The sequence below is a fragment of the Pezoporus wallicus genome, unplaced genomic scaffold (assembly GCF_028554395.1).
Source record: "Pezoporus wallicus isolate ANWC-B61680 ecotype Strahan unplaced genomic scaffold, APGP_CSIRO_Pwel_v1 contig_13850, whole genome shotgun sequence".
Classification (NCBI taxonomy): Eukaryota; Metazoa; Chordata; class Aves; order Psittaciformes; family Psittacidae; genus Pezoporus; species Pezoporus wallicus.
In genome coordinates, this window is record NW_026635243.1 from 1,046,430 (window position 1) to 1,071,766 (window position 25,337).

Below are 25,337 nucleotides of genomic sequence, written 5' to 3' on the forward strand. Positions count from 1 at the left end.
GGTACCCCTCACCTCAGCCCCCCACTGCCAGTTCCCTCCCCGGTGTTTGGTGAGAGCCCCGTGCCCCGAGGCTGGTGCAGCCCCCAGTGATGTCTGTGTGTCCCCAGGGTATGCGGATCGCCTGCTCCTCACCCAGTTCCGAAGGCGCTTCCAGGTCTTGGCTCCGGATGTCATGAAGAAGCACACCTCTGCCTACGAGGTGCCGGATGAGAGCAAGGTACGTGCTGGGTGGCATGGGGAATGTGGCCTGGGAGCCCCTCACCGGGCTGTACCGGTGCTGGAGCTCCTCCAGCCTTTCCCAGTGCTGTAAGGGCTTTCTTTGCAAGGAGGAGCAACTCCTGCAGCTCCCTGCAGGTAGCCACTGTGCTGGCATTGCCTGTGCCCTGCATGAGCCCCGCTGTCCTCTCTGCAAAGAGGCGATGCCAGCATCTCCCTGCCCTGGGACAGGAACTGCTTCCCAGGCCCTGCCTTACTCAGGCATCTGTTGTTGCTGGGATGCAGGGGTCCCAGCATGGCAGCACCCATCTCTTGCCCTGGCTCCTCAAAAACTGGCTGGCTGGGGACAAGCCAGGCAGCATTCTGAGGGACTCATCAGAGCAGGGCAATGCAGGTTCTTGGCGATGGGGCATCATCTGCCTTCAGGCCCTTGTAAAGGAGCAGCCCAGGGTGGCTCCTCACCTCATCCCACAAAGCCTGAAACTGAGGGGAGCTCAGGAATGAAGATGGGGATTTGCCAGTTTTATTTGTTTCATAATAAATGTATAGCAGAAACTTGGGAGACCCCCCCCCGTGTCCCTGGAGCAGGCTGTGAGAGGCACTGAGAGCCGGGAAGAGGCGGGAGGAGATGAATTAAACATGGGCACGTGCTCTGTTGTGCGAGCTGCCAGCCAGGGTGTGCGGATTCAGTTAAGACCTCGGGATTTAATAAGACAAGTTTGACAGCCAGAAAAGGTCAATGTTGTTATTAAACGCGGTAAGGAGGCAGAGGGTGCCTTGTCAGCACTGTGTAAGCTGGGGATTTGGAAAATCCCGGCCTCCCTGGAGCTCACTGCCATGCGCTGTTAGCGGGAGGCTGCTTCCCAGTGAGTGCATTCACTCGGCCACTGCAGCACGAGAGATGCTTGTGTGGAGTGAGGGTGGTGGTGCAGCAATGACTGACCCTGTGCTCATGCTGGCCCTGCTGTTGGGGATGGGATGGGATGGGATGGGATGGGATGGGATGGGGCGGTCCTGCACTGTTCCAGCCGTGTCTCAGTAGCAGGCACTTCCTCACCTCTGGCACACTGTTTCATGCATGGTGCTGCTCCATATCCCCATGCACTCGCATGCTCCATCCCCATCTTGCCCCACTGCATGCAGCGCTGCAGGCTGCGGTGCAGTTCTGCTGCAGCAAGGTGCTCCAGGGGCCACAGTGCAATGATTCTTCATGGAGGAGACGTGTGTGGCCTCCAGAGGCTGTTGTTTGAGTGAAGCATTAGCGGAGGGGTTTCGTTTGAATTTCGGGAGCTCTGGGGTTTCCACATCATCAATTTGTCCAGATAGCGTTGGCTGCCCTGGGGAAATGTGCGGTGTTCCTGGCTGCTGCATGCATGCGCTGGGCCAAAGCTCAGGGTAATTGAGTTCAGGCTTCTTTTCCCACTTGCCTCCCCGCAGGGGCTCAGCTCTGCACCGCTTGGCTCCAGGGGGAACTTGGTGCTTTCTCTCCTGCTTGCAGCTCCACAGGCAGAGCTGTTGGCTGGGTGGGCTCTCACCTTCCCCTCAGTAGCCTCCAGCCACAGCCACCCATGGATGGGGGCTCTCTACCCTTCTCACAGCAGGACTCGGGGCTGGGTGCACCCTTACTTGGGTGCCTACAAGGACCAGGGGTCTGTGCCCTATTTCAGCAGGCTCCTCTCAGGGTGTCAGTGTTTTCTGAGCAGTTCAGTGATGTGCTCCTCCTCCACAGGCCATACAGGAGCTCTTCCAGGCGCTGGATCTGGAGAAGAGCAGCGTTGCCATCGGGCGCAGCCAGGTACGATGGCTCCTGGCTCTGCTTCCCCCTTGCTCTCTGTGTGTACAGGCAGAGCCAGTGCCATGCCGGGCACTTCCAGCTGCCCAAAGCTTCCCAAGGCAGGGAGAACCCCTTTCTTCTGCTGTGCCCAGGGGGCTGGGAAACCAAGCCTCACCAAGCATCAAAGCAGAAGGGCCCTAATTCACGTTTGAGAGCATTCAAAACGTGACTGTGAAGTGTGGTGAGGTGTGTACCTTGTTATCGAAATCCAGCCCTCGTGGCACTGATCTTCCTCTTCGCCTTTGATATCTCCTGGGAGTTAATGAGGATTGGGCACCCGTGGTTTTGGTGGGCTGGGGTTAACGCTGCACAGCCGGGCAGCTGAGGCATCGCAGCAGCAGCATTTGGACTTAAATGTGATAATCTCAAAGCAAACTGAGTTTTGCTTGCGTGCTTACCCGCGGCTCCCGGAGTCTATGGAGAAAGGATTCATGGCACGGTTCTGTGGCACAAAATAACTTTCTTTTATCCTGCACAGTGCAGTTTGCAATTACCTCTTCTATGGAACCCTTGTACTTAATCAATAGCGCAATAGCAGCTCCAGTCACATCTTGTTATGGAGAGTTAGTTTTGCCGTTGCTTTGAGCATTGATTTTGCACTAGCTTCTAAAGTTACTGTCTTCTGAAGTTAATACAGACGTTAATGAGGCAATCAGGTATGTGCTGGAGCAATCATAGCATTATCTCTGGAAAGGGAGTTTCCTTGGGATTGTTCTTTGATTCAATTTAGCATCTTTCAAATGCAGCTCTAAGCGTGCCACTGGCTTCACAAGTGTAATTCAGTGTTTGTTATAGCTGTATTATGTAAATGGGGCACAGTAGTGGGGACGGATCAGTCCCATGTGCCGAGAGCTTCACCAGGCAATGACAGGGATCTTACACTGAGAGATCGATATGGGCTGAATTCAATGGCAGCAAATCTGTATCACAGAACCCCAGCCTGGTTTGGGTTGGAAGGGCCCTTAAAGCCCATCCAGCTCCAACCCCTGCCCCGGGCAGGGACCCCTTCCACTGGAGCAGCTTGCTCCAAGCCCCTGTGTCCAACCTGGCCTTGAACACTGCCAGGGATGGGGCAGCCACAGCTTCTCTGGGCACCCTGTGCCAGCGCCTCAGCACCCTCACAGGGAAGAGCTTCTGCCTGAGAGCTCATCTCAGTCTCCCCTCTGGCAGGTTCAAGCCATTCCCCTTGGCCTGTCCCTACATCCCTTGTCCCAAGCCCCTCTCCAGCTTTCCTGCAGCCCCTTTAGGCACTGGAGCTGCTCTAAGGCTGGTGCAGAGTCTCATGCACTTGTCCAAGGACCTTCAGTCTCCTGCAGGTCTCTGGGGGGCTGCAGGTGTTCGCTATAAACACATCCCACTGGCCTCGGGCAGGTTTCAGACCCATCCTGAATGTCCGTTTCTTGCCATCAGGTTTTCCTGAAGCCGGGAGTCATCTCCCGACTGGAGAAGCAGCGGGACAAGCTGATAGCCCAGAAGATGATCCTGCTCCAGGCTGCGTGCAAGGGCTTCCTCAGCCGCCAGAACTTCAAGAGGCTGAAGATCCAGCGCCTGGCCACCCGCTGCATCCAGAAGAACCTGGTGGTGTTCCAGGCCATCAGGCACTGGCCCTGGTGGCAGCTCCTGAGCCGTGTGCGGCCCCTGCTCAGTGTTAACCTCACAGAGGAGCAGCTCCAGGCCAAAGAAGTATGCATTGAAGGATGGGATGGGATGGGATGGGATGGGGTGGGATGGGATGGGATGGGATGGGATGGGATGGGATCCTTTAGGGGCTCTGTCTGGCAGGTTGGACAGAAGTCACTCCCGTCAGAGCAGAGATGTTTTACTGACCATCAGAAGCTGTCATCTGTTCTTGGCACTGCATTTTTTGCCCTGAGTAATGCATTTTGCTGTGGAGAGAGAAATAACTCTCCTTTAGGGGGAGAGTAACAAATGCACCATGTCCCCTTAGCCAAAGCCCTGTTCTAGGGCCGTGGCCGCCCCACTGCCCTCCCTATGCCCCCTGCAAGGTTCTGGGTCTGCTGAGCCAAGCCGTTTGTAGATGGATGCCCCATGTCAGTCTGTAGGATGACAGATGCTGGGCAGCCGAGCACACCCCTGGGGCAAGGGACTGCTCTGTACTGTCCCCAGCGCTGTGCTGGCTTTCCCCTGTGCTGCCACTGGAGACGAGGGTGGTTAATGGGCATCTGCTGACCCCGGACAGGCCCCTTCTGCACCCAGACCTGCACTCAATTCTTTGTCTTCCTGGCGTCCTGCTCCTCCTTTTGCCTCAGTGAGGTTTTAACAAGGTGTTTTCAGGCTGGTTCAGATGAAGTAAAAGCTGCCCAAGGCTCTGTTTCTCCCTCCAAACCCGCCTGGGATCCATCAGGCCCCAGCACCCGTTAACCTCTGTCTTTATCAGAGCTCCGCACGTTCTGCTTCTGCTCAGGGCTGAGCAGGAACTCAAAGCAGGACGAGGCAGCACCGCGCGGCTCTCGCTGCTCTTACAGCCGGGCTGCCTGGAAAGGGATCACAGCAAACAAGGTGCCTTTGCCCCCGCGCTGTGACGGCCGGCCAGGGCCCCGGAATGCTCCTCGAGCAGGATGCCAGCGCTTGGCTGCTCATCCCGGCCTTTGAGGGCTGCTGCTTGCTCATGAAGCGTGCCCAGTGCGCGCAGCAGAGCCGGCGGTCCCTCCGACGGAATTCCTGTCAGGAGCTGCAGTCCCGGCACTTTGCAGTGAGCAGCCTTCAAAGCTGCCTGGTGAATTGTATTAATAAGGCAGCCGTGTCTCTCCTGCTTCTTCTGAACAGGAAACGAGGTTTTCATCAGTAAGCTGGGGATGCTGGAGCTCTCCATGTGTGCTGTTTTGCAATCTTCCCTAGGAGGAGCTGGCAGCGCTGAGAAGGAAGCTGGAAAAATCCGAGCAGGAATGCAGCGAGCTCAGGCAGAACGCAGAGAAGCTGGAGAGCAAGGTAGAGCCCCAAACACTGCTGTAGAGCCCCCAGACACATCTGTAACAGCCCTGCGTTGCCCAACTGCAGCACTCAGGACCAGCATCATTGCGGGGTCCATGCTGGGTGGGATCCTGCCTGCCTCAGCAGTGAGTGCTTGCACCCAGAGAGCAGCCCAGATGCCTTGGGAGCGGGCTGTTCCCAGGGGTGTCCCCAGGGAAAGCCTCATGTCCCCTGCAGCAAGGGCAGATGTCACCCTGTGCTGCCACCGGTGCAGTGCATGAGGCTGGAGTGTGGCGATGCGAGTGTCACCCCTTCTGCTGCTGAAAGGCTGCAATTAGAACGGGAAATTACACACTGATGTAGCCCATGATGCTCTCAGGACTGCAGGCTCGCTGACCTGTGCAGGCACCACAAGTGACTTGGCTCCATGGGATCAATGCTAACACCGAGGAGGTGGCATGCAGAAGTGTCCTGCACATCCCCTGCAGGGATGCAGCCACAGGCTCCTGCAGCGGTTGCTCTTTGCTGGGTGCTGTCAATGGGAGCCTGGGGTTCTGCTGACACTGGTTGGTGCTGATGTGCACTTACCATGTCCCCTAAGCACAGGCAGTGTGAGCAGTCGGGACCCTCGGGTCGATGCCTGCACAGCACTACCCAGTCTGACTCCCTGTTCCCCCCCAGATCATCGACCTGAACACGGAGCTCTCGGACGAGCAGTACAAGGGCGATGTCGCCTGCCAGGTCCTGGATGGGGAGCGGGCAGAGAGGCTGCGGGGAGCCCGGGAGCTGCAGGAGCTGCAGGTAGGAGAGCCCTGACATGCTGGGCCATGCCGGTGGTGATGCTGCCTTCAGACCTGAGTGCCTCGGAGCCGGGTAAAGCTGCTCCCTCCTTCCCCACGTCCCCCAGAGCAAACACGACCAAGTGCAGAAGAAACTGGAGGCAGTGGAAAAGCAGCTGGAGGAGGCCCAGCAGCTGGTTCAGTTGCGTGAGATGAAGATAAGTGGCTCTGGAGGAGGTAGGGGTGTCCCTTCGGGGTGATGCATGCTCTGGGCATCCAGTCTGACCTGTCCCTGCAGGGCACGAAAGCCTTTTGGTTTGCCCCCTCAAGCAGTGCTGCTTTCACAGCGTGGTGTTGTCATTCTGCAATGCTTACCCAGCAGGGAGCTGGCAAGGGCAGGAGCATGCACAGCTCTGGCTGTTGCATGGAGCTGGGATGCAGGCAGGGATTCTGCCTAAGGGCACTGCCGGCACTGACTGGCACTACCTGGCAGTGTGGTTGAAGCATGTTGTGGAGTGATGAGGAGGATGGGGTGGGATGGGGTGGGATGAGCACGCGTGCTTTGCTGAAGGTGGGGGTACCTGTGCTGCGTGAGCTGGAGCAGAGCTGCACCCCTACGAGCTTGGTGCTGGCATCTGTGCCATGCAGGAGCCACGGTGCTGTTGTGTATTCACCGATCCTGCCCTGGCATGGCTGGTTGGGCCCGAGCACCCCCCAGCCCCTCTTGTGTGTCTCTGCTGGCAGAGGACGAGTGGCAAGTGCGCTTCGAGTGCGCGCAGACGGAGATCTCCTTCCTGCGGAAGCGGCTGGTGCAGCTGGAGCAGCGCCTCGAGTCTGAGCGGGGCACCAGGACCGGGCTGGAGCAGAAGGCAAGTGCTGCCGGCCATGGCGCAGGGATGCTGCTGGAGCTGGGGCTCCTCTCCCTGCTCCCTGGGCAGGCTGAGGCTCAGAAACGCAGCCGCTTGGGGCTGATGCTTTCACTGGCCACTGGTTTGAGAATAAATATCCCAAAATTCCTTCAAGCTTATAAAACCAGTTTTGTGCCAGAACGTGGCAAAATTCTACCATGGTTAAGCGTGAGCATGAGCACAGGGTGGGGAGGGCCTCAGTGGTGGTCTTGGTGCTGAGCTGTGTTTTGGGTACCGTGCTCACACCATCCCTCATGCATAGAGCTGCTAAGGTAAAGAGATGGCAGTTCCCGAGCTCTGCCATGAGGAGGGAAAGAGCCACTGTGCCTCCCTGAGCCGTTCCTGGGAGCCAGGTCACTTCCCATGAGGATAAACCAAATAAATTGGTATTATTCATGGTACATTAACAAGTAATAAGAAAAGCAGGCCGGTCGTTGGAGTTTGGGTAAAGCAAAACAGCCCATTTGCTTCCCAATAGTTGGTTTGGAATTACAGGCTCCATTAATGCAAGATTTTGCTTATTTAAAGTCATTCCTTAATGGCTCCATTCTCTGGCCAGCAAGAGCTCTGTGTGTATCCGTATCCCAAACACGATCTGATTCCTTGAGGGATCCAGCGCTGGTTTTTAGGAGCAGGGCTGGGATGCTGCAGGTGTGTGGGGGCGGTCTTGGTTCGTGGTGGGTCTGGGGTGACCCATCCCTGGCTCCATGCTGTGGGGTCTCACCCGCTGTGCCCGCAGCTCGGCGCGGCGCAGGCAGCATGCGAGGCGGCCAAGAGGGCATCGCAGCAGCTGCGGCGGCGGTGCCGGCGCCTGGCCTGCGAGCTGGAGGATGCGCGGGTGCTCGCCGAGAGCCAGCAGAGCCGCAGCCACGAGCTGGAGAAGAGACAGAAAAGGTAAGGCTGGGCGGGGGGGGAGGAAGGGGGGGCTGCTGCTGTTTCTGCTTTGGCTGGTGGAGGGTGCACGGAGCATGAGGGGGGGTTTGCATCGCGTGGCTGGGTGACTGTAACCTCCTTCCATAATGGAAATCGCTCTCAGTGTGATGCTCTGGGGAGGGATGCTGGGGCTTGGGGCATCCTTGGGCTGGGGTACCCCGTGTGTCCTTGGTGTGCATGTGCTTGTGCTGGGAGCACCGCTGGCAAACGCGGTTGTGCAACAGAGGAGCGTAAGAAATGACCCCCGGTGCTTTAGTGCTGCTGTTCAAAGGAAATGGGTTTTCTGCCCCAAAATTGGATACCAAGCAGGCAGAGAAAACATGGGAAAACACCAACTGCATTATAGTTCCTTTTAATTTACCCTTCATTTCTCATGTTCCCTGCTGTCCTGTGCTGAGATGCTGACGGAGGGCTGGGGGTTGCTCTGACGCAGAGATACAAAGGCGCTGAGGTGAGCTGTGTTTCCCCACCCAGGTTCGACCTGCAGTTAGCCCAGGCCCTGGGAGAGTCTGCCTTTGAGAAGAGCCTCCGTGAGAAAGTGTCGCAGGAGAACAGCAGCATCCGCTGGGAGATGGGCAAACTCCAGCAGCGCTTGGAGGTAAGAGGGGAATATCCCACTTTGTGGCATTATATCCAGTTTTGGGAAGAGCTCTCAGAGCCGAGCCATTATCTCTGTAATTATAGCTGAGGCAATCAGGCACAAGCCCAGCAACTTCATTCCAGTTTCTTTCAGTGCAGTTCTAGGATGCTCCTAATGTATTTAAATGCCATCATGCTCTGCCAGGAGAAAGGCTATCATTGTACATGAGTGATAACCACCCATGCTGAGCGCATTACCAGCCCCTCATTTCCACCGAAGCCACTTGTGCTCTTCTCCACGCCTCTACCCACAGCCTCACCTGAAAGAGGCCACAGGGACGTGGTGTGCTGGGGCTGCGGGGGCTGCAACGCTGCTGCAGCCACCCCAGGGCTTGTGATGGGGATGGGGCTGCTGGTGCAGGCAGGGTCTGAGGATGGTCCTGAGGATGCAGCTGGGAATGGTCTGGGTGTCAGGAGCAGGGTGCAAGCGCAAAGCCCCTGACCCCCTGCTCTGCCCCCCGAGCAGCAGAAGGAGGCAGAGGTGTCCGGCCTGACGCAGAAGGTGTCGGTGCTGGCCGGCCGCGTGGAGGAGCTCAGCACCCCCAGCACCATGGATGCCCGGGCAGTGCCTGCACTCCGGAAGCAGCTCTGGGACATGGAGGCCAGCGCTGCCGAGCAGAGGAAGGAGCTGGAGCAGCAAACGGCCGCTGTTGATCACCTGGAGCAGGTACCGTGGCTGGGGATGCTCACCGCTGCTCGCGTGCTAAGCCTGCAGCATCCCCATCCCTCCGGGGCTGTCTGCAACCGCCGGGCAATCCCCTGTGGGTCCTACAGCAACACCAGCGCCTGGAGCTGGAGATAGAGCGGATGAAGCAGATCCACCACAAGGAGCTGGAGGACAAGGACGAGGAGCTGGAGGATGTGCGGCAGTCCTGCCAGAGGAGGGTAGGTCGGCGATGGGGTGGGGATGATGCTGGCTGCACAGGGGTCCTTCCTCCTCGCTGCTTCCCCAGCGTGAGCCCCAGCCTCAGCCCCAGGGTGCAGAATGAGGGTCTGGGGCAGACGTAGGTCCCCATGTGCTGGAGGGGCTGCAGGGATGGTGCACAAGAGCCATGTGCGATGCAGCACATGAGATGCTGCTCCTGGTAGCACCAGCATCATGCTGAAGGCACAGCTCCAGCCAGACAGGGCTTTGTGTCGGGTGCTAATGAACAGAAAATACCACTTCAACAAGGCCATGAGGTCGGTGGCATGTGAACAGGAACTCCAGTTTCTGCAGAACCCCCGGGGTGTTTGATGTGGGGTGTGTGGTAGCAGCCAATTCGCATCAGGCCTGGGGCATACCTGGCTGGCCATAGTGAATTAACATTGCCGAGGCTCAGTGAAGCAGCCAGTGGGGCTTTGCATGTGCTATTTTAGGAAGGCAGGACAAGTGGAAAGGCAAATGAGGCAACCTCTGCTCCTCCTGCTCCTGTCAGCACAGACTCATGCCCAAAGCCATAAAGCCCTGTGTGCTACGGGGGCTGCCACGGTGCAGACACCGTTTCCCCCTGTGCTCCCCTTCTGCTGGATGCTGGAAGCTCTGGGCTGGTTGTGGGGATGCATTGCTGAGGGATCCTCCCCCGGGTCCTCCCTGTCCTTCCGCACCTCTCTGCCTGTCCAATTGCCCTGTGCAGAGTGGCAGCATCGCTAGAGATGCTGTGCCTTGCGGCTCTCTCAGCCAGCAGAGCCATTCATCCCTTCTCTCCCTCGCCCTGCATGGCCTGACTATTATTTTCCAAATGAGTACATGGCAGAGGGACACCAGAGAGCAATTGATCCTTAGCAGCCTGCTCCCGCTCCCCTTCTGAGCCCTGTTTCTGAGCAGTGGCAGGGATTGGAGCCAACTCCTCTTCTGGGTGGTTCAAGGCCCTGTGCTACTGCTCCAGAGCTGCAGGGGCACCCCTCGGGGACCTCTGAGTGTGGATTAGCTTAAATAGCCCAGCACATCCCCAGAAATCCTTTAGGTTTCTGGACTGCTTCCCCTTGCTCCCCTGGCTGTTGCACTGCCTGAGGGCAGCAGATGCTCCAGGGGATGTGGCCCATCCCTGGTCCCCATCCCTGGCTGCAGCGATGGGAGGTTTCAGTGTGCACCATCCTGGGGCTGCTGTGGCTGAGCCACACGGTGCCTTGGCGGGGGATGCTGGGCTCTGAGCAGGGCTGTGGTTGTCTCCCATGCACAGCTCCGGCAGCTGGAGATGCAGCTGGAACAGGAGCACGAGGAGAAGCAGATGGTGCTGCATGAGAAGCAGGACCTGGAAGGGCTCATCAGCACCTTGTGTGAGCAGGTAAGAGCACAGAGCCCACCCCAGGGGCTGCTGGTGGGGTGAAGCTCACTCTGCTCTCCTGGCTGCTACCTCCTGGCTGCTAAACCCATGCCCTGGCTCAAACCCCATAACAAAAGGGGTGTGAATGTGAGTGTGTGGATGGGCAGCAGCTTGGCTCTTCACGCACAGCCGGCAGCGATGCCCTTCCAAACGCTGCCCATCCGAGCAGTGGCACGTGCTGCAGCACGCACTGGGTGCTGGGAGGGCTCTGGGGCTGCAGGCATCGTGCAGGACCCAGCCAGCCCCATGGAGGGGAGCTGAGGGTTCTCTAAGCTGGGGGAGTCATCTGCTTTTCGCTGGTATTTTCATGCGAGCCAAACGGCTGGAGCGGCTCCAGCTGCCCAGAAAGGCAGTTCATCCCATTCCCCTCTTTGCAGAGGAATTCTGCCCCAGCCGCATTTGTTGAACAAATCCTTTTTCACTCTCTAATGTGTCTGTGGCAGTGATTGAAGTGCATGTAATGGGAAAAACACACACAGCTGCTCCCTGTTAAATTAGAAGGCGAGGGGCTGAAAGCTGCCTCATTGAGCAGCATTTATCGGGCTGGGCATCACTTAGCATCACCCAGCAGCCAGGCCCAGGGGCTGCCTCATGCACAGCTCCTGCTGAAGGAGCTCTGGAGACCAAGTGAGGTCCTGCCTGGCCCTTCCCTGGGGTCAAGGGGCTGCTGGGGCTGAGGGTGGCATCAGAGCAGTGTGCTCAGAGTCCATGTGAGTGCTGGTGCACCCCAGGGCTCCCTGGCGCTGATGCCCCCATCACACTGCACCCCCCTGCACACAGCAGAGGAGGAGCCGGTTACCTGGTCATCAGGCACCGTGTCCTCCAGGCACTGGCACAAGCTGGGTTTCACCAGCTCACCAACCCTGGCACTTGCATGTGTTCATCAACGGGATGACTCCGGGAGCGTTGGAATGCTGGGCATATTTCACATAGACACAAAATGGTCCGATGAGGCTTATCCATAACATCGGCCCTGCTCCTGGCTTATAAAATGTTGTGGGAGCTGTCAGTATAAATCTCGCTGTATAAAAGCAGGGTATGATTACAAGTGCCTCTCAGTCCAGCACGTCCCTCCTGCTCAGTGGAGGAGAACTAAGATGGATGAGGAGAGGGCTCTCGAGGAAAGACACCTTCTCCTCACCAGGACTGGCCCCACTGAGCGCAGTGGACGTGGCAGGGGAGAAAGGGACGGAACGGTGCAGCTAGTGCTTGTGAGCAGTTATTGAATGAAATCCCAGCTTTTTAACCTAAAAAGCACCAGGCTGCAATGGTGGGAGGTGGGGGCAGCTGCCACTGATGACACAAAATCCATCAGGGTAGACCCTGAGCTACAGGGAAATGATGCTGAGCCCATCCATAGGGATGGCAGGGATAGCAGCAGCCTGCTGCGCTGTAGGCTTGCTGTAAACGCTGTGTGATTTGCAGAGGATGCTGTGCTTCAGAGCAGTTTATTAGAACAGGGGAAAGAAACTCAGCAAACTAATTAAGGAGATGGAACTGGGATGGTCTCTGGCTCCAGCACCAGAACAGGGTTACGGGGTCAGAGCCGCACGATGAATTTTAGCCACTGAACAGAAAATGGGAGAAGAGCTTTGAAACAAGAGATGTGGCAAACAGGCTCGATGGAGAAGCTCTTGTACCTCAATTGGCCTGAAATCCAGCACTGAAACCATGTCCCTGTTTATTTGCTGTCTCTCGTTCTCTCATCCTCGTAACCATGGTTGCTCTCAGCTCCAGTGGGGAGTGGAAAGGGTTTTTTTCCAGGGTGCTTCCCACTTCCCTTCTTTAAAAGGCGTCAGAGTAACGTGGGGACACCACATGCCTGGGGTGAGCATCCCGATCACCCAGCAGTGGTGCTGCAGCAAGAGCAGCAGCATCAGATACATCCCTCTGCAGCTGCCTGGGGGCTCCAGATGCTTTGCAGTAGAGGTGTGTAAATAACTCCTATTGGAGCTCTCCTCGCTGGCATTTGGTGTTTTCTTCCCTTTCCCCCTTGTGCTGGCTTTCCCTTACCCTGGGCTCTGTTTTCCCCGAAGGAGCAGAGAGGGTTTTCTGGCTGTTTTTGCTTTCACACCATGACTTCCCCGTGCCAGCTCTCAGTGCAGACACTGGACACTGCCCCTCTCTGGCCCTGCTGCTTGCATCATGGGGGTGACATGCTCGGTGGTAAGAGGAGAGGGTGCTCCAGATCTGGCAACCACAGTGCCTGCCTGTCCCCCCTGATCTCATGGCCAGGCTGTTCATTGATCCCATGGGTGGTCACAGGGCTGGCACGTTGCTGATGGACGCTAGGGGAAATGCTTTCAGAAGAACAGCTTTCTGGTCGGGAAAAATGTGGTGTTTTGGTGGAATCTGTTAGTTTTAGTGTTTACAAAGTTTATTTTCTCCCTTTCACCAACTATTAAATCATTTTAATGATGACATTCATAATTTAATTAAGTAAAATAAATACTATTAATGAAAAGATTAACTAGGATTTAAAGAATCAAATTAAAGATGGAAGTGGGGGGATTTAGATTAGATCTTAGGCAGAAGCTCTTCCCTGGGAGGGTGCTGAGGCGCTGGCACAGGGTGCCCAGAGAAGCTGTGGCTGCCCCATCCCTGGCAGTGCTCAAGGCCAGGTTGAACACAGGGGCTTGGAGCAAGCTGCTCCAGTGGAAGGGGTCCCTGCCCGTGGCAGGGGTTGGAGCTGGATGGGCTTTGAGGTCCCTTCAACCCAAACCAGGCTGGGGTTCCATGGTTTGATAGATGGAAAATGGTAATATCTGCACATGGATATTTGCTACCTTCTCGCATCATCCTCAGCATTGCCAACGTGTTTCCCTGTTCTCAGACTGTGTGGGGACACCTCGGCAATGGCTGGCCAGGTCCAGCGGAGGCTGCGGGGTGGGATGGGGCAGCAGCGCTCAGGACAACCCTTTCTCCCTCCCCAGATCGGCCACCGGGACTTCGATGTGGAGAAGCGGCTGCGGCGGGACCTGCGCCGGACGCGGGCTCTGCTCGCTGACGTGCAGCTGCTGGTGGCAGCGCCCGCAGAGCCCGGCGCCAGCGCCCAGGACGTGGAGCGGCTGCGCAGGCAGGTGGGTGCTGCCCGCATCCCCTGCCCTGGAGCATCACCTCTCAGTGGGACCCTGCGAGAGGCATTCCCGCACCTCCTGGGTTTGAGGGTGGTGAGGGGACCCCGCGCTGTGCCAGGCCGTGGTGAGAAGTGCCTCTTGCACTGGTGAGGGCCTCCTTGTGAGGAGCACTTCTCTGTCATGAAGCCAACAGTGGTTAAGTATCTTTTTGCCTCCTTCTTTTTCCCCGCATCCCTATTAATTACCTTCTGTTGAGTGTTTTCTGTTTGTGTAATAAGGAGCGGTGCCTCGTTCGGGAGGTGTTGCCATAGGGATGCTGTAAAGCAGGAGCAGGGATTGCCGTGGATTTGCTGTAGTTTAAGTGCAGACAGCCCAGGTTCACAGCCCTGTGCCACACTTTGCCCCCCACGCCAGGGATGGCCTCAGCCCTGGGGCGAGCTCAGGGTCCCATGGGACAGGAGTGGCATGGGGCTGTCCCTCCACAGGCTGGTCCTGCATGTGCATCCCATTATGCCGGGACTGAGTGAACAGTGCCAGTCCTTCCAACCCACCCAGTAATTAATCTGTACTGTACATTTCCCCTGGAAACAAACTAATGGGGAAGCCTGAGCAATTCCAACAACACACATATGTAATTGTGGTAATAGTTCTGCATAAATAACATCTGTGAGCAGCAGCTGTTCCCACCTGTGCTGAGGGAGAAGGGGAAGGTGAGCTCGGCCTGGTGCAGTGTCCATGCCCATGCCCATGCTCACATCTATGCCCATGCCTGTGCTACTGGCCCAGACAGCCAGGGCAGGGGATGGCGTGGCTGGGCTGGGCATGGGCAGTGGGAATGGCCATTTCTGGCACTGCTGTGCTCTCTCTTGAACATTATTGAGCTAATGGCGCAGTGCTGCACTTAGCAGCAAACCCCTCAGTACTTCCTGAATCCTGCTTTGGGGCTGGAGGTGATGCACAGCCCCTGCTTTGCTCCTCCCCACCCATGGGGCAGTGCCCTACGCTCAGTGATGGAGCTCACAGCAGTGGGCTGGAGCTGAGGGACCCTTCCACAGGCTGATCTGAGGGACCAGGCAGTGATTGCATTGCTGGAGCATGGCCATACCCTTGGTATCCAGCCCCACCTTGTTGTGGGAATACTGCCTTGTTCTCTGAGCATCCTGGTCCCTGCAGCCAGGCAGGCTCCTGCGGGACATCAGCGCTTTCTCTTCCTGTGGTGCCTTATGGCCCACGCCAGCTCCCTCCCAGCCTCTGCCCGGCTACCTCCTGTTTTGGAAGAGAGCAGAGAGCCCAAATGTTGGGGATGCTGACATTTTACTGCACCACCGGCACCGAGGCTCTGCCTGCGTTAAAATGCCGCAGGATTCTTTATTGCGTCCTTTAAATCGAGCCCATTCCTAATGGCATTCATGACGACTCTCTCAAAAGCCCATGCATCCTCGCACCAGCCCACAAACCTCCCCAGGAGCGAGGGCTTTGCTGAAATGCTACATTCCCGTTAATCAAAATCCATATGGCTGCGAGTGTAGCATTGTTTCTTAATAAGGCTGAAGCATCCATTTTACGCAGGTATTTAACAGATGGTGCAGCACAAACTCCTGTTGTTCTGAAATTCATACATTATGCATTTTGGGAGGGGAGGGGATTTCAGTTTATTCCTCCCAAGTGGGAAAATTCCATTACACGAAGTGCAATGGAGGCTGGGATTTAATGAGAGCTGCTGGGATGTGTTTCCCTTGGATCTGGAGTTTCAGTGTGATCGTGGCAAGGGAAATGCCACGGTTGGTGTGGATGGGGTTGATCCTGGAGGAGCCTGGCGCTGGGCAGGTGGAAAAGCCCTTGGCCACAACACCAGCAGTCGGTGTGCTTGGCACCTTTAACACCTCCCAGCAGCCATCACTTGGTTCATTTTGGTCATGCCTGAGCCTTATGCAAACCCAAGGGCTATTTCTCAGCACCTGGGAGGAAGGGGAGCACAGCACATGGCTCTGCAGGTGTATGAATAGACCCGACCATCAGCACAGGCTGAGTCTGGGCACGGCACAGCCTTTCTGTAGCATTCAAAGTGCCAAATGCCGCCGTGCCAGAGCTTTGTCTTTCCCACAGTGAGTAGCTTCTGGCAGGCTCAAAGCTGGAGACACGAAGATGTTGGGGTTTATTTCTTCCCATCTGTTCCTTGGGTCATGCAGGGGTGACCGGAGGGCTCAGGGATGGAGGTGGTGGTCCCAGGAGGTGGAGGTTTTCTCACCGAAGAGGTTAAAGATAGTGAGAAGGGGATGCAGTGCAGGAAAGGCTATCGCTGAGGCCCGGGGATGGAGAGGGAAGAGGTGCCGTGCCAGGAGTATAAAAAGAGCCATTGACTTTAAGGGACTTCCATTTCCCCTGCAGATTGGGCACTGAGGAAGCAAACTACCCGCTCAACTTCGAGTAGGTCTCAATCGCCCCAAGCAATCGAGGGAGATGAGCCGAGGATTGCTCCTGTTGTAGTGCTTCATAATCCCCCCTGGTTTTAAAGGGAGGGAGTTAAAATCCACAAGTAAACCCGGAGAAAATAGCCTAAAAGGCTCCAACTCTCCTTCTTGGGAGCCTTTGGTTTGCTGGGAGCCGTGGCGTGCAGCGGCTCCCATTCCCTTGGGAGCTCTGCATCCTCTGCAAGGAAACCGGGACCGGGTGTGGGAAATGAGCAGCCAGCGGAGGGGTTTAGGCTTCTTTATGGTAAGGAAGAGAAAGAAAGGGTACCGAGAGAGAAGGAACTGGCTGTTCAGGTACAGCCGCCTCCGTCCCGGCACTGTGCGCTTGGGGGATGATGCTGCATCTCCCAGATGTTTCGCAGCCCATTTAAGACCATTGTAAGTCTTAACGGCTGAGCTATAAAAACCGGGAGCAGAATTAGCATTTCTAAATGGGGGATTTCGTGTGTATTTGCAAATGCGATTTATGCCACGTGAAAAACCCATTTGCGAGCTCGGAACCATGAATTGCTCTAATCAGGAATTACACGTAATTCCCATAATTTTGCAAATTAATGATCCCGGCTCTCCCTGGGCCGCGGCAGCGAGAGGTGCAATAGCAGGGGAGATGCGCTGGGGGCGAAGAGCAAAGAAGCCGGGGGGTAAGGGGAATGCGGGGATCTGAGCGTGCATTCTGCTCCTTTCACTGCTTTCTCTCCCGATCTCTCCCAGTTGGAAGAGAGCGAAGCGAGGTGCGCAGAGGCCCAGAGGACCCAGCAGGCAGCGGCGCAGCAGCTGGAGAGCTTGCACATGGAGCTGGAGACCCTGAGCAGAAGCAAGGCCCTGGTGTGTGCATGGAGATGCAGGTTTATTAAATCACCAGGCAGGGTGTTGGGGTGAGAGCAGGTTGGACACAGAGGCCTGGAGCAAGCTGCTCTGGAGGAAGGTGTCCCTGCCTGTGGCAGGGGTTGGAGCTGGAGGAGCTTTAAGGTCCATCCCAAACCATTCCATGATTTATTAAATCACCCACCCATCAACAGCCCCAGGGTGGTTTAATGGGTGGATGCAATGACTGCAAGGGTGCAAGGGCACAGGGCACCTTTTGCCTCTCCTGGTAAAGCACAGGGTTGGAGGCTGGTGTATCCCAGAGGATCCCGTGGTCTGCGCAGTGCTGGGATGCACTAGTGGGATGCTGAAGTGGCCCCATGGATCCTCCCGCAGGTGGATGAGCAGCTCAACCAGCTGCAGCATGAGAAAGCCGACCTCCTGAAGCGCATCGATATGGACCAGGAGGACCTGAACGAGCTCATGGCAAAGCACAAGGCTCTGATTGCCCAGGTAGGAGCCGGGACAGCATCGCAGTCCTTGGGAGGGTGCCTAGAAACCCCACAGCCTGGCTGGGAGCAGCTCCCATTGGGGCACAGCGGGATGGGGACCCTGACACGGGATGCTGTGATGAGAGGAAGGGATGGGTCATGGCTCCAGCTCCTCCCACCCACAGCTTTGATTCTTCTTTCAAGGGGTGTCTTTAGTTTCAGTGTACAATCCTACACAATCCTATAGCTTCTCCCCTGGATCCTTTTCTATTCTTTCTTTATTGATGTCTCATGCAGAGCTCAGAAAGTGCTGACAGCCAGCCTGGGGCTTTCCGAGCAATATCCCGGCTAAGGCAGGCTCTCCCAAAGGATTGTACCCTGGAGCTGAGGGACCCCAAGGCTCCCAGAGGAGCAGGGGGAGGATGGTGAGGCTGACAGTTCACAGTCAGTGAATTGTACAGAGCCAGGAGCCTGCACCTGAAAGGACCCTGAGGACAGAAATGACCTGGACAACGTGGTTTCTGTCCCCATCTGTCCAACACGGGGAAGCTGCACTGAGTCAGGACAGTGAAGCTCCTCCAGCCCAGTGCAGGAGGGGCTCTTTGGGTGGTAGGAGGTGCAGGCAGGAGCCAGCCTTCAGCCCCGAGCTCCCTGTGGTGTGGGTCCTGTGCTCCAAACCCCCACCTCTGACCCACTGCTGCGCTTCCTCCTCCCGCAGTCGGCAGCAGATATTGCTCAGATCCGGGAGCTGCAGACGCATGTGGAGGATGTGAAGAAGGAAAAGCAGAGCCTTCAGGAGAAGGTAAAGCCTCTGTAACACCCAGAGCTGAGGAGCGAGAGCCACCCGGTGTCCTCTGGTGCCTGTGCCCAGCGCAGATGCTGTGCTCTTGTCTGACATCAGACCAAGTCTCTACCCAGGGGTACAAAGCCACAAGGGGAACGGCTTTAACCTGCCAGAGGGGAGACAGAGATGAGCTCTGAGGCAGAAGCTCTTCCCTGTGAGGGTGCTGAGGCGCTGGCACAGGGTGCCCAGAGAAGCTGTGGCTGCCCCATCCCTGGCAGTGCTCAAGGCCAGGTTGGACACAGGGGCTTGGAGCAAGCTGCTCCAGTGGAAGGGGTCCCTGCCTGGGGCAGGGGTTGGAGCTGGATGGGCTTTAAGACCTCTTCCAACCCAAACCAACCGTGATTCTATGGTTCTAATAGAGTCAGGTTCTTCTCTTCCTGACGTGCCTTGAGTGCCCTTGGGAACAGCGTGGCCCACGGGCAGGACGGGGCCAGGGCCACTGCAGGGCTCTGCCAGCAATGGCCTGGGGCTGGAGAAAGCTTTTCCTGGCAAGGCTTCTCCCCCTTCCCTTCCCTTCCAGAGCTGCTGGTCCCATGGGGTGGGGCGGACCCCGGGATGGGGCTGACCCCGGGATGGGTGCAGGTGGCTGCACCGACCCTCCCGGAGTGGATTCCATTTTAAACATGAGTAATCCCATTAACTTCAGATCTTTGCTGGAGCGGGTTAAGCCGCCCAGCATCGAGCAGGACTCACTCCCTCTGACGCAGAGCAGGTGGTGCTTTAGAGATAGGCCAGATAAAAGAAAACAAATCCCTGTAGGTTTAGGTCAAATACAGAATCTGAACCAAGTTTTTAGCAGCATCGCTAAGGGGCAGTTTGCTTTGGAGAGTTCAGTGTAAGCCCTGAAGGAACAGCTTGGCCCAGGCAGATTTCCTCATAGGAGTAAATTGCACAGTTTTAAGCCTCCTGTTCTCAAAGAGTTTGTGAGAAGAGGAAATCAAAAGAGCCCCAGACACGTGTAGTGTGGCCACCACCAGCACACTCTTCACTCAAAACCACACGTTCCCGTCCTGCCTTTACTGTAGGTACCAGCAGCAGGAATCCTTCAGGAAGCCCAAGGCGATGCTTTTCACAATGCCCCATCAGTCAGCTCAGGGGCCATGAGGACCCCGGCATGGATGCGAGGGACGGGTGGGGATGTGGGGAGGGAGGGCGTCAGGGCAGGAGGTGCTGAGGCTGCCCCTGCCCCTAGCTGCAGGCAGCGCAGGCGAGAGCAGCGCGCATGGAGCAGTGCCCGGCCGAGCGCTCCATCGTCAGCCGGCAGGAAGCCCGGATCCGGGACCTGGAGAGCCAGCTGGACTTCCAGGCCGTGCAGATGAAGCGCTTCGAGGTACCACCTCCTCACTGCTGCCGGAGGGGATGCGGAGCTCCGGGGCGGGGATGCTGCCACCTCGGCTTTGGGAAAAGGCACTTAGGGAGGGAGAGGTTGGGTCTTTGGCCAGCTCTGCTGTGCTTTTGGACAGCCCATAGAGCTCCTGCCCCTGCCATTATCTACATGCTTCACTGTGGCATCTACTGAAAGCCAACAGTGGGACCAAGTGCTATAAGCACCCAGAAGAATAGACAGTCCCTGCCTCTGGGTATGGAGCATGGGGCTGACTGCTCAGCACGACCATCACAGCACCCCTCCAACAGGCTCTGGTGCCGTCCAGATGACAGGATGTCAGGCTCAGTTTCAATACCTCACTGCCCCCATGGATCAGCACATCTGCAGGCACCCCGGGGTCACTGGGGTCTGCACCATCGCTTGCTAACTCCTCACCTCCACCTCCCTGGCTTCACTTCACACTCTTCTCCCCAGGTGCTGGTGCTTCGCTTGCGAGACAGCATCATAAAGATGGGTGAGGAGCTGGAGAAGGCGGCGGAGTCAGAGGCACGGGAGAAGGAGAGCACCAGGTACTACCAGAGGAGGATGGAGGAGATGAAGGCTGACATGGACGAGCTGGTGCAGAGGGAGCTGGAGTCCAGCCGCCGGCGCGTGGAGCTGGTAAGGGAGTGCTGCGGTGCCAGCAGCTTGAACCTGCCAGAGGGGAGACTGAGCTGAGCTCTCAGGCAGAAGCTCTTCCCTGTGAGGGTGCTGAGGCGCTGGCACAGGGTGCCCAGAGAAGCTGTGGCTGCCCCATCCCTGGCAGTGCTCAAGGCCAGGTTGGACACAGGGGCTTGGAGCAAGCTGCTCCAGTGGAAGGGGTCCCTGCCTGTGGCAGGGGTTGCAGCTGAGTGAGCTTTAAGGTCCCTTCCAACACAAACCAGTCTGTGACTCCCTGATTCACCTCTCTATGGCTGGGCTGGCAGCGGCCGCAGTCCCTCTGCTCTGTGTGTTGGTCCAGGAAGGAGATTTCTTTGGTTGCACTGCTCCAAGAAATGCTGAGGAGTTGCTCAGGTCATTCTTGCACCTCCCTGTGCTGCTTTTCCTTATGTTGGGCACTACGGCAGTGGTGCTGCAAGTTCCCTGGCATGGGGGAAATGCCCTCCTGCCAGCCCCCAGTGTGCCCAAGCCTGTCGTGCAGTGCATCTGTTGGGCTCCTCATGGTGTTCCAGGCTCCTTGTGGTGCTCCTGGCTTTGCCAAGCAACCCCTGGGGGCACAGTGGTTCATCTGAGGGTGCCAACAGGCAGCGAACCTGCTCTGCACACACAAAGCCCCAACTGGATCTGGAGTACAGCAGAAATAGATTCACCTTCATTTTGCAGTCCTTTGCCAGCATCTCTTTTCCTGTTGGTTGTTCCCAGTAAACAAAAGGGAAGCCGTGCTTCCAAGCAGTAATTGAAAGACATTGCATTTCTGCTGGCAGCAGAGCCACATTAGAAGCAGTTATTTTATCAATAATCTTTAATTTAACAATCAAGGAGATTTCAGCATTTATTTCACCCGATGCTGCCAGCCTTCCTGACGGGAATGGTGCTTTAGTGTGAACGATTCCACATCCCCCGCCTGCTGTGCCACGAACAGGCTTTGTCCTCGCTCTGCCAGCCTGAATCCTCAAGTGCTCGCACGCAGCTCCGGCTGCCGGTCACCCTCCTGGGCACGAGACAAAGCTCCTCGCTGCATGGGAGCCATGCAGGCATTGATGCTCTGCAGAGCCAGGAGATGTGCCGATGCAGGGCCACAACATCCCACCCAGGGGCTGCATCCTGCTGCTCTCCCTCTGGGTACCACCGCACACAGCTTCAGCTGCTGTGATAAGTGTGTGCTTATTGCAGCTTTGTTGGAATGGGATGTTTTGGAACACGGATGCGCTGTTTGTTAGGATACGGGTGGCTTCTTTCAACTGCATTTTTGTGTTTGTGCAGGTATTTTTAGAAGCTTTTGGAATGCTTCCTGTGGGGATGTGAATGGCGGGTGGAGCAAGACACGGGTCTCCTTCACACGCTTCTGTTCTCACAAATGATGTTTGCAAAGGAGCCTGAAAGGGATTTTAGAGGCACCTCCCTGGAATAAGACACAAAACCCTCATAAACAGACAAACTCATAAGCAAACACAGAGGGGTCTGGGCTTATCCAGACACCCAGACATTTGGGGTTATCTGGGATCTGCTGCAGGAAGAGGGAGCCAGACCCATCACACCCCAGGTTTATCCCCATGGCTGTTTGTGGTGGATGCTCCATGAGCCCACCACGGGAGCCAGGGCTGCCTCAGCATTCCCAGGAGCACAGCAATTCCACAGACTGTGTGTGCTCTTAACTGCTTAAATAAAACATCTTGGGAGAGCTGTGATGGCAGAGCCCAGCCCGGCTTGTCGAGAGGCTGGCAGAGAACATCAATAGTTAATAGAAAGCCACTTCCATCTCTGCTCCTGACAAATCCCCCATCCTTCCATTATAAATTCTGCATGAATTATTCACTTAACATTACTTAAGTCATGGTCTGCACCTAACAGGGGGGTTTTAATTCATTTAAATACACAGCGGTGACGTTGTGGAGCTGTCACTCACTGTCAGGCTTTAAGAGAGGCATCGGAGGGACAAAGTCATTGTACAGATTGGGTTGGAAATGCCGTCGCGTTCCCTGGGTTCCCAGGAGCTGGTGCTGTGCATGAGGTGTTGTGTTCCCACTGCTCGTGTTCATCAGTGCTGGTGGCACTGCACAGCCCAGCCCCACCATCCCTGCACCTTCAGCCAGGCTCAGGGCAGCTGTCTTCATCCCTCCCTCATTTCAACCCAGCTTCGGGCAGCGGGGCAGCAGCCTCCTGCCATTCGTAGGCAGCAGGGAGATCCAGCATGAGGCAGGGCCAGGCACATGGCTCGGCTCTGCTTTATGACTTTTGTGAGCATGGGTTTTGAGCACTTTGCAAGCCCGGTGCCATCGCAGCGAGGGAGGAAAGTTTCCTATCGGTGAGGGTAGGGCTTGGCCCTGCCTGTCTCTGTCTTTGCTCTGGTTGCATGTCCTGGGTTTCCTCTGTGGAGCTGTAGCTGCTCTTCCAGTAAGCTCTGGATCCCAGCCTGCAATAGCAGCTCCTCGGCTCCCTGCTGCTGTGCTGACACCCAGAGCCTGCCAGGCCAGACCCAGGCGCCTGGGCAGAGGCTGAGTCACAGCCAGAAGCAGGAGATGGATTTCCAAGTTGGAGTCAGTCCTGGGCAGCCTCAAAGCAAGCCCCGGTCTCTGCTCACTGTGAATGTGCATCAGCTTGTGCCTGTGCTCATAGAAACATCTCCTGGTGAAGCTGCCCACTGCAGCGCAGGGAAGGATGGAGCAGGGGCTGGGAGCAGGCATGGGGCAGGGGTGTGGAGGGTGATGAGCTGGGACCAGCCACTGGCTGGGAATTCCCTCTTGAAGCTGTTTGAGGACAGGATGGTGCTGGGTGCTGAGCATGGCTGCTGGTGTCAGTGCTCAGGAGATGATTGGATGCTCAGGAGCCAGGTTGGATGGGGCTTGGAGCAAGCTGCTCTAGTGGAAGGTGTCCCTGCCCGTGGCAGGGCCTGGAACTGGATGAGCTTTAAGGTCCCTTCAACCCAAACCATTCTGTGATGCTGGAGAGGGATAGATGGTCCATCACGAGCACCAGGGGAGCAAGGCTGTTTGCAAGATGCCTCAGCTCAGCTCCTTCTGGTGTCCAGAGCCACCACTAAAAGCCCTGGACAGGAACAGGAATGCCATGAGGACCCTGTCCTGGACCTTGCCTTTACAGGGCTGTTTCCGCAGAGCTTCTGGCAGAGCATCCTTCTCCTTACCCGGGGGTTTGCTGCAGCAGAGCGCGGAGATGTGAGCTGCTAACAAGCCAGGATGGACGCATTCCACATTTTAGACACTAATTCTTCCAGCAGGTGCCAAGAAATAACCAAAAAGCTTCAAAGAAGCTCATGTTTCTGTAAGAGGGGACCTGCAGCTGCGCTGCTCATGGCTGAACTGCCTGAAGAGCTCGGGTTTCATGGGAGGAATCAAGCGGCTGCCTGGTGTTGGGATGGGAGCTGTGGGATGGAGCTCAGCAGCAGCAGGAGCCCCGGGGTCCCTCGTGCCCTGGAGAGTCGGGTGCTTCCCACCTTGTGTTGGGATGCCCATGGAAAAGCAGGGGCTGATCCTGCTGGGATGAAGTCCCAGTTTCAGTCTCATGCTGGAGAGGGGGTCAGACTCATTGCATCCCCTCCAGCCACCCTGCACCCCCCCGGGGCCCCGCTGTGCACCACAGGGGCTTGGCGGGCACTGTGCTAAACCCCTCTTTCTTTATGGAAGCTGGGAGGTTCATCAGTGCAATAATTAACTTTTTTTCACCGCAAACTCAAGTGCAGGTGTGAAGTTTTTTTCCACACTTTTGGTTTTCCTCGTGAAGGTGGGAATCACAGTGTAAATAACCCTTTTTTTTCCCTGGTTTTTATGCTGGCAAACCCCCTTTGTAGAGCAGCCCCGTTACCGCCTCGCACCCAGCGTGCTGCAGCACATCACAGCCTCAGCGCTCTCATCTCAGTTTTGTTTTCATTTACAAGCTTTAAAGGCTTTTCCGGCGCTTTCAATGAACTTGAGAAGCGAAGCGGGAGCTGTTTGCGCCTCCCGCCGGGAATGCCGCGCTCCCAGCCGGGCAAACCCGCAGCTCCCAGCAGGGTCCCAGCCGAGCCCTCTGATGTCTCCGCATCCCTCGGCCCAGCCGCCCCCTCCCGGCTCTTCCTGGGCTGCTCTTTTCTTTACGATCTAATGGCTTTGACGAAGCGGAACGACGACGAGCATCACAGGAGCCGGTCCTGGAGGTGATGGGGGAGCCGCAGACGTGCTAATTGCCAGTGGGGCAGGGCGTGATTCCCGGTGTGTGATCCCTTTGCCACTCCAGCGCTGGGTTCTTTAGGGGACCATCAGCACTTTGGCTGCCCGCACCCGTTACCGGCTCTGCCGCTCGCCCCGCCGCACTCGAGACTTCAAGCGCCTGGATTTTGTCACGTCAAACTTCCCGAGAAGCCGGCAGTTAATTGCTTAATTAAACGTAATGACGATTGATGAAGGGTGCAGGTGCACTGCAGTGACTCCAAGAGGCGCAATCCAAGTGGGACTAATTAGATCCCACTTCACTCGAGGTGGAGGGGAGCTGTTGGGGTTGTGTTGTGACAGCAGAGCTGCAAACAGCAATAAAAGGCGGCTGCTCTGCGGTGCCTGCCCTGGCATCCTTCACAGCCCCCCAGGTTGTCTCACTGCTGCTTTGCTTCAGCGCTTTTTAACTGATTTTCGTAGGTTCCTGAGGCAAAATCAGTTGAAAAAGAAGCTCTTGAGACAAAGAGGGTTTAGAAGGTGTCCCTGCCCCCTTTCCCCCTCCCTTTTCTGCTCAGAGGAAACAAAAAGCCAGCCATGCTGGGCAGTTCATCCTGAGTGAGGATGCACATGCTCAGACCAGTTACTGTATTAAAAGGGAAATGCTTCTGGCATTTACATTTAGATTGAAACGGGTGTCAAAGATGTCTGGTAGCTCCTGGGATAACAGCGCCTGATGCTGCAACAATTCTTGTCAGTTTGTATTATAAAGATAGGGTTGGGTTTTTTTTTGCATTTGAGATGTAATTACATTGACATAATTATTCTCTTCCTTTAGACAATTGTATGGTGCAGAATCAAACATAAAGTATCTGTGCACGAGAGCTGGGATGGAGCATTGAGACAGGTGGGATGTGGGGTTTGCAGCCTGCTCCC

The 25,337-nt window shown here is 56.5% G+C and overlaps 1 protein-coding gene across 1 annotated transcript in view; it reads left to right on the plus strand.

The window, feature by feature from the left end:
* The window catches only part of MYO18B (myosin XVIIIB), a 58,693-nt gene that overhangs the window by 21,494 nt on the left and 11,862 nt on the right, over positions 1 to 25,337 (plus strand). Inside the window, exons 20-37 of the mRNA XM_057412412.1 lie at positions 108 to 217; positions 1,946 to 2,011; positions 3,461 to 3,733; positions 4,910 to 4,999; positions 5,663 to 5,782; positions 5,889 to 5,997; positions 6,505 to 6,629; positions 7,408 to 7,562; positions 8,076 to 8,199; positions 8,707 to 8,907; positions 9,015 to 9,125; positions 10,403 to 10,507; positions 13,480 to 13,626; positions 16,806 to 16,919; positions 17,295 to 17,411; positions 18,108 to 18,191; positions 19,426 to 19,563; positions 20,035 to 20,220. Coding sequence (XP_057268395.1) covers positions 108 to 217; positions 1,946 to 2,011; positions 3,461 to 3,733; positions 4,910 to 4,999; positions 5,663 to 5,782; positions 5,889 to 5,997; positions 6,505 to 6,629; positions 7,408 to 7,562; positions 8,076 to 8,199; positions 8,707 to 8,907; positions 9,015 to 9,125; positions 10,403 to 10,507; positions 13,480 to 13,626; positions 16,806 to 16,919; positions 17,295 to 17,411; positions 18,108 to 18,191; positions 19,426 to 19,563; positions 20,035 to 20,220 — 2,375 coding nt within the window. The remainder of the gene's footprint in view (positions 1 to 107; positions 218 to 1,945; positions 2,012 to 3,460; positions 3,734 to 4,909; positions 5,000 to 5,662; positions 5,783 to 5,888; positions 5,998 to 6,504; positions 6,630 to 7,407; positions 7,563 to 8,075; positions 8,200 to 8,706; positions 8,908 to 9,014; positions 9,126 to 10,402; positions 10,508 to 13,479; positions 13,627 to 16,805; positions 16,920 to 17,294; positions 17,412 to 18,107; positions 18,192 to 19,425; positions 19,564 to 20,034; positions 20,221 to 25,337) is intronic.